The sequence below is a fragment of the Antrostomus carolinensis genome, unplaced genomic scaffold, assembly GCF_000700745.2.
Source record: "Antrostomus carolinensis isolate BGI_N321 unplaced genomic scaffold, ASM70074v2 scaffold24722, whole genome shotgun sequence".
In the NCBI taxonomy this organism is placed as follows: domain Eukaryota; kingdom Metazoa; phylum Chordata; class Aves; order Caprimulgiformes; family Caprimulgidae; genus Antrostomus; species Antrostomus carolinensis.
The window spans coordinates 23,141-31,417 of NW_010298328.1; the positions used below are offsets into that span (position 1 = coordinate 23,141).

General features: G+C 40.3%; 1 protein-coding gene across 1 annotated transcript; it reads right to left on the bottom strand.

Annotated features, from left to right (window-relative positions):
* Positions 1 to 6,074: 6,074 nt before the first annotated feature.
* On the bottom strand, positions 6,075 to 7,882 carry KCNS2 (potassium voltage-gated channel modifier subfamily S member 2). Its single transcript, XM_010162419.1, has one exon. It carries the CDS (start codon positions 7,850 to 7,852, stop codon positions 6,419 to 6,421), a length of 1,434 nt encoding a protein of 477 aa, XP_010160721.1. The 5' UTR covers positions 7,853 to 7,882; the 3' UTR covers positions 6,075 to 6,418.
* Positions 7,883 to 8,277: the final 395 nt, after the last annotated feature.

Here is an 8,277-nt window from a genome sequence, read left to right on the forward strand (position 1 = left end):
GTACAGTCTAAATAAATTAGAATTTATTTGGTAGTTAAATGGCTGGTTATTAAAAGGCCTATGCTATGGTGTCGATGTTCAGAACATTTCCTAGAATGAGACAGAACATGAAGTTCAAAAATAGTGTAGTAATTTAAAAGGACGATTTCCACTGAAAGTTGGGATCGACATTTCTAAGTCCAGAACTCTAGCTACTCATTTTGCTATGGTACGACCCCACCACATCACCCTTTCATCATATGTCATGGGGGCTGCAGGAGTAGCCACATCAGGATATGGCAAACTGATAGAGAGGCTGAAGCAAGAGGTACAGGACTTAAGATGGGCAGAGCAGTGGCAGCTGGTAAGCAAACTGTGATGTCTGAGTACCACTCATCTACCAAATGTGATTAAAAGTTTTCTTTGAAGGTCAGCAGTGTAATGGGTGGAATAGTCTGCTCAGAACTACACAGACGTGCACCACGCACGTGTAGTGACCACAAGCAGATGTTGGACTGTGTGTCTGAAATGGGCAGCTCTCTTAGGGTGCTTTAGATATATAGAAGAAACTGGCAGATATATAGCAGACTTTGTCCAATCCCTGATGAACATAGCCCTATTTATTTCTCAACAGGGTTCAGTGAGAAGCCAAACCCCATTGGTACCCTGAAAGAAAAAAAAGAGTGGGAGGTGCTGATGTTTCTTCTACAGTTACGTGAAGCTGAAGTATTGGATTTGTGCCACTGTCTCCCATGCATTTATCCAAGTGAGGACTTAAGTGATTTAGGGTTGTGTGTAAAGGGTGAGGTGATGTCAGGCAAAGAAATTTCTGCAGTTTCCAGTGGGAGGTCAGTCTGAGTCTCAACACCTGTGAGACAAATCTCCACCCTCTGTACTAGCAGGAGAAATAAATACCAGAGTCAGACCTTTGCCAGCAGTGTCACGCTGTCTTAGGAGACACTTTCTAAACTGCTAGAAGGCTGCCTTTTCCAGTTGACGACCCATAATTTCATATATGAGAGGTGAAGAGATCCACAATCCTTAATGAGGGTGATGTTTCTTAACAAACTCAATGACTGCTCTGAAGGCACAGCCATTATGGCTGTCTCTGAATCAACTAAGCAGAGAAGTGTTGCTTTGAATACTGTATTGCCTGTTGTTGCATTGTTAACCCAGTAAATTATTATCAGGTGAGAAGCATCATTTTTTCTTCTTTTTTTTTTTAAAGGAAAAAGGCAGAATCTATAAGAAATGCTTCAGAAACTGGATGGGAATATTCTTCTAGCCCTGCCTAAATAGTGGGGCAGTTATGGGACATCAAATTATTTTCTGATATAACTTAATGGAAAGCCAGGTGCATAAATTGGAAAAAAACAACCCCCCCCCAACCAAAAAAAAAACAAAACCCAGAATAACCTGATGAGAAAAGAATAGTTCTGGCATACCACCTCGCTGAGGGATATGAGTGGTGACTGTGGGTTGAATGTTGAATGTTGTTTGAAAGTACCATCAAAGGTAGATTAAAGTCAGGAGTATTGTGAGAGGAAATGGATAACTAGCACAGTGAAAGCAGATACTCCAGGGGCTTTCTGCTGCTTATATGTGCACAGCTGGGCCTCTAAGGATGGGGGTTGTTGTGGAAGAGATGAAAGGTCATGTCAAGTTGATTTAGCACCTACAAGTGCTATTGGTATGTTGCTTAGTCCCTGATCTGTGAGGCAGAGAACAAGGAGCTTGCATTATTTGCTCAACTGAAAAATGTGGGTTCCCCACTAAAACCACCAATTAAAAGTATTTCTAAAAATAGAAATCTAGCCTGATGTAAATGTTTAAAAGAAACCTATCTTCTTAATGAGATCCAGGCTTCTCTTTGATTATAGTGTATAGACAGAATATCCTGAAACTTAAATAATTTCTTAATCTTTGGTGAAGTATACTTTTTTTATGCATTTAATTTCCATTTTGTGGCACAAAGCTGAGTTCTTGAGTGTGTTATACACTGTTGGGACAAGAAACGCAGTACAAAGAGCACCAGATACAGTAGTTCCCTACAGTCTCATAAGGTTCTGTACAAAAAGGTACAAATACTGGAGGTATTAAAGTTGGAAAATTAAATGCAAAGTTCTTTGTTTTTAAGTTTGCAATATGAAGTAGCTCATGCTATATATAATATGTAAGGAAAAAACAGTCTGCTTTCAAAATGGATAAAGTAGTCTGCAGGGAAGAGAGAATTAGCAATTGATGAAAGACAGTGAATAATAAACCAGGCAATTATACAAAATCTGAACATACATAAAAAGCTTAATCACAGTCTATATATAGATTTTACATATCAGGGAAATAATGTAGCATATTGCTTCTCAAGGACATCTCCAACTCTCATAATAGCCTAGATTTGTGCTAGAAATCAAGATTCTCTAACAGTTTATTCCTCACAATAAAGTTGCCTCGTTTGAAATATTACCATAATCCTCATTTAAGCAATTCAAAGCACTCAGCCAAAAAAGAGTAGGTGAAATGTTTTCATTGGTGCCAGGAAGGTGACCATCACAAGGCAGGAGGAGCACATGGCAAGTCCAGTGTTCTCCATTAAACTGCATGTCCATAGTAAGCAGGTTTCTAAACCACAACAATTTTCAAGTTTCAAACACTGGAGAAAGCAGACAGTTGGTCCTCTCGTCCTTCATTTCTGACCCGCTGTTCTATGGAAATAGAGCTGCCCTGCTCTTACAGAACACTGATTGAAGAAGTCTGGCAAAAGTACTGACTACTCAAAAAGTACACCACCTCTTCTTCTCATTGAGGCTTTGGAGAGATTGAATTTTTCCTTCAAAGTGTAAATATTTTTCTGTAACTTTTATTTAATGGGAGATTAAGATTCTCAGCACTTACTGGACTGAGTCCTAGAATAGAGGTTACTTCATAAAATGGCAGGAAGGGTGTGCCTCATATTATATATATGATATAAAAATATCATACCTGATATTTTTGTGGAGCTAAGACAACAACATTACTTAAATTGGAACAACTGTTATCCTCTGCAGTGAAAAATTCTGTTAGTCATAAGCAAATATTAAAACTGCTGTACAAAGCGATACAATACTGTGCAACACCGGCTCAAACAGATTAAATCTAAGCAGAGGGAATGCAGAAAAAAAGGCTACATCCCCTAGGATGGTCAGGGGAACATGACTCGCAAAAAGAAAACTAGAAGGAAGCTTGGCAGGTATAATCCTGTGAAAATAAGCACATAAGGGCATATGGTTGCTGTCTATAAATACACCATGCATGCAAACACTAAGCGGAAAATGCAATTTTTAAGCTAAAGAACAGTGGTGGCATGAGAAAAAAACTGATGTAAAGGAGCCATATATAAAACTACGCTAAAAATTGCACAAGCCTTGGAAAGAAGCTCAGCTCTGTAATGCTCTTCTGGAGGAAGGGGGAGCAAAAATCTGACTACTTTTAACATGGAGTTAGTTAAGTTTATGAAGGGAATTCCTGTGTACTGTTAAAGTCATTGTCATGATAATAAGAACATATTAAATTTCAGTACTTTATTTATTTAGTGTCTTTGATCCAAAGCACTTATATAAAAAAGCAATAATGAAAATTCCTTTCAACCAGTGCAATAAAAGTCATAATTCCTTGGGGTATTTAATTTTCTTTAGTAAAACACAATTTGGATACATTCCATTCAATACTCGCAGAAATGACAGAGAATCAGCCCTATAAATAACAGTAAATCTAGAACGTAAGATAAGCTATAGGTTATTGAAATGGTGTGTTGCAAAGCTTGGATCCAACCTTTGCAATGCTAAACTAGCAACGGCTGAGGGAATTTGTGACTCTTTGGCAAGTTTACAGGTCTCTTCAAATAACTGCTCTGAATGTCACTGGTTTTCAACTCTGCGAATCTACTGCTTGCGAAACTGAGACAGAACCATTGCTTGGAGCTGGATTCTCTGAAGGCCCCCAGCCAACAGACCTAGGGAGGACTTGCAGTGTCCTTGATATCAGCAGGAGAGTTTGGCACCCTTGCAGCATGTAACCCAACTGGAGTGTATGTGGTGTGCAAGCCCATCTCTTCCTTCCCTTCTTTCTTTCATGGTATTTCAATCCAACAGGCAACCTAGTGCTGTGCTGTGTTTTAGGTGGGTGTTTTTAGGTGTACGACAGTTTACAGCCATGCAGAATGAATCAGGGACAAGACTATTGAATTTATGCCTGTGACCCAGCAGAGAACTTGAAGCAGCCCTCCAGAAGTTAAAACCTTAGCAAAATATTTCAAGTTTGGACACCTAATTTGGGTTATCTAGGTCTACCTTCAGGCCATGTATATGGATCTTTGATTTTCAGGGACTGCAAGCAATGTCTTGCCTACTGACTTTATAACTTGTGCAGGATATGTTGAAATCTCCAAGAGTTTTATTTGGTAAGGTTAGAAAGGACCTGTTTCCCACACACTTCAAAGCCTAAATCAACTACTAACTGATGTGAGGGGAGGGTGTTCAAAGGAAATGGCGCGTTGGCGGGAAGCTATTTCGCACTGTATGTTCTGTGATAGATCACTGAGCATACAGGAATCTGATCTTGGGTGCTCAGCCTTCTGGGTTTAGGTGAAGATCATACAGTAACAACATCAAAAACTCCAGACCAGACAGCAACCTCTGATAGCCTAAAAAAAGGGAATTACCTATTCATACCATATTTGCTTTATTCTGCCAGGCGGGCCACTCCTCATGTGGTTTACAAACATGGCAATTTTAGCTTTAGTGTTTTAATTTCTCTTTTAACTTCTTTAAATTTATTTTCTGAACCTCTCTAGTCTTTACAAGTAAAACAAGAAAAAATTAAAAATAGTTAATTGGAACATTATATGTAATAAATGGGATGGCAAAGCAGCAAGATCTGAAGAGAAATGCTGTTCTGCCCACCGAGTGCCAGTAGTTTGCTTTATAGCACAGATCCCTAGAAGTATAGAGAGGGAAGCAGTGGCTTCTGCCTGTTGGCTACAAGTGTTTGATCTCTGTACAATTGCGTAAGGAAAGAGACTGAGCACTTAAAATAAGAGTTTATGCAGATTCATGATTATTCTTGAAAACCCAGATGATCTGCTCTCTCATGTGTTTTTTTAAAAAAAGAAAAAAAAAAGTACAGGCCAGCCCTTGAAAGGATTTAAATCAACTACATCACAGAAGCAGGTAGGAGGATCTGCCCACACTGAGTGCAGTATTAAGCTCTTTTTATATTTTCCTTTCTTAGGCCCTTGTACTCTTCCTTAGCTGTAAGCTGTGAGTTCTTTTCTGAGGGAAAATGTGACTTACAGGGTTGTTTTTTTTTCTTTAGAGTTTCCTTGGCAGAAAGCTTAATGGAATTGTCTGCCATCAACACCTGCTCTCAAGCTTTCCTGATAAAATTAGATTTTATATCTCAGCATCACATATGGTATCTTTATAATTAGTCTTTTTGCAGTGTATGAATGTCAGTTCCTAAAATGCTGCCTGTACTCTTCATGTGGGAATATTTTCCTTCATTAAACAAATCCAGGTTTTTCATTGGAGCTTCCTGAAAAACCACGTTTTTCTGTGTCTGATCTCAGAACCATTTTGACAGACTGAAGTACATCATATCTTCAGCTTCACTGGAACCAAGCTGCGTGCAGATCACTTCTGGAAATGGGAACCTGAGGTGTCTTCATGGGCCTCCAAACCTAAAGTCACTTGTGGAAATGTAGTCTTTGAATATGCCACAATCTGAAAATGAGGGGTGGGCTTCTTCAGAGGGCTCAGTATTGACCTAATCTTGGAAGGAGAGGTAGGTCTATGCTTAGGAGCTTCTGAAAAATATTACCATACATAACATTTCAGTACAAGAACACCCAGTTTTTAACACACATGCTCAAAAGTCACAAACTTCCACTGAAATGTGAAGCTCAGAGGTGTTTTCAGACATGTGACGATCAGAATTACTGGTCAGAAAGATGGGGAAGAGTGTTCCCGTGTCAGTGATTCACAGGTGATTGTTTTACATTGTTGTAAAATGCATGGCAAGTCCTATACTTAGTACAGATACCAGTATAGGCGATGGGTGACTTTTTTCGTTACTCGTGTCACAGCTGAGAATTTTTATTCCTCTTGGGTACGTTCATTTCTTCGCTCAGATGAGGAAATGCACAAAGTAACAGACCATCACTATACAGCCAGCACTAATGTCATGGAAGTGGTAACATTTGTATGGAAAAGTCAGCATTTACCTATGCAACACAACAAAAATGTGCAAACTGTCAATTTGTAATAGAAATGTCCTTAGTTGCTCAAGTGCAAACTTAGTGCAGTGTCAGCAACGCTATCCTCTAGGAAAAGAGAAGACAAATAGGAAAACATTTATAAACATAGCTCTTGGTAGCTCTCATGCAAACTGCTGTCAAACTTGTACACTAACGCAGTGAATCATTCAGGCTCAGCTCACTGGGGGTACTCCTGCTCATATTGGTAAGACTGGCCATAAGGGATTTAACTTTATAAGCGTAATAGTCCCTTAAGTTGACTGATGGAACTTCTTTCATGCCATCACCAAAATCACAGCTTCTCATGGCACTCTCTAACTGCTTCTGACGCCTATAAAAGTGGGAGAATTTATTGAAGATTAGCGTAATGGGAAGCACTACCACTAGGATACCGGCTAGGATGCATGCAGATGCTGTCAACTTGCCAGCAGTGCTCCCTGGCACGACATCCCCGTAGCCAACTGTGGTCATGCTAACAGTGGCCCACCACCAACAAGCAGGGATGGTGGCTAACCCCTCATTCTCTTCTTTCTCAATGGTGTAAGCCACTACTGAGAAAATGGAGATGCCAACAGAAAGGTAAAGTAAAAGAAGCCCCACCTCTCTGTAGCTATACTTCAGGGTGGCTCCAAGAGACCTGAGCCCTGTGGAGTGTCTAGCAAGCTTTAAGATGCGAAAGATCCTCATGAGTCTCAGGACTTGTGCAACCCTGCCTAAATTTGCTAAAGTCGGGCTACTTTCCACCACCAAGTTGACAATTAGGGTAATATAAAATGGAAGGATGGACATTAGATCAATCAAATTCAGGGCATGCTTGAAAAATTTTAAAAAGTCAGGAGCTACTGCAAACCTTGCCACCAGTTCAAAAGTGAACCATGCAATACCAAAGTGTTCCACGATTTCAAAGCGAGGGTCTTCCTCGGGGTTCCCATTGCTGTCAACAATCTGAAAGTCTGGGAGGCTGTTCAGGCACATGGTCACGATGGAGCCCAGCACCACCACTATTGAAAGGACACTGAAGATTCGGCTTAAGACTGAGTACCCAGGATTATCCAAAGCAAGCCAGAGCTGCCTCCTGATGTTTCCAAAGGGTTGTTTGTCAAATTTAGAGGCATCGTTGTAGAATGCCAAAATCTCATCAAAAGAAGATGTGGTACTTTCCTGGTCACTTTGTTCCTCCCATTTCTCTTGGTCTGGCTCCATTTTCCTCCCATGGTAGCTATAACTGCAGCAGGAGTCTATAAAGAATTCATTGATTCCCCAGTATTCAATCTCCTGGCTGAAAGAAAACACACAGAGTTCACCCATCACATGGAGCTTGCCAGTGTTATAAAAATGTAGCACGTAAGGAAAGAGCTCGGGGTTCCTGTCAAAATAAAATTCATTCTTGGTGTCATCATAGTCATCGCAGAGCTCCAGTATCGACTCCTTTGAGTGGCAGCTCAGCAGTTTGCCCAGCCTGGTCTCGGGGAACCTTAATAAAGTGTTGGATCTCATCTTTTTCTTAAAGCCTCCAACGTTGATGCTGATCTCATTGTCTTCAAAATTCGGTTCAGATAAAGCCTTCAGACTCTGCCCTGTCATAGTGAGCTCCTTCCAAAGGTGTAGAGGGAATGAAAACCTAGGATGCAATTGCACAGAAAATCAGCAGAATGAGCAAATCTACAGCATGTTCACCTAGCGATGCTAGGTGAACATGCTTTCTTTCTTTCTTTCTTTCTTTCTTTCTTTCTTTCTTTCTTTCTTTCTTTCTTTCTTTCTTTCTTTCTTTCTTTCTTTCTTTCTTTTTCTTTCTTTCTTTCTTTCTTTCTTTCTTTCTTTCTTTCTTTTTCTTTCTTTCTTTCTTTCTTTCTCTCTTTCTCTCTTTCTTTCCCCCTTTCCCCCTTTTTCTCCCTTTTCTGCCATTTCCTCCCTTTCCCCCTTTTCCCCCTTTCCGTCTCCCAGCTCCCACTGAAGATGCTGAGGGCGGCTCCTTTGTTCCCGCTCAGGCTCCCGTCCCTCCCCGTGCC

Excerpts from the sequence above, each read along its gene's own strand:
- KCNS2 (XM_010162419.1), bottom strand. The coding sequence starts at position 7,852 with ATGACAGGGCAGAGTCTGAAGGCTTTATCTGAACCGAATTTTGAAGAC.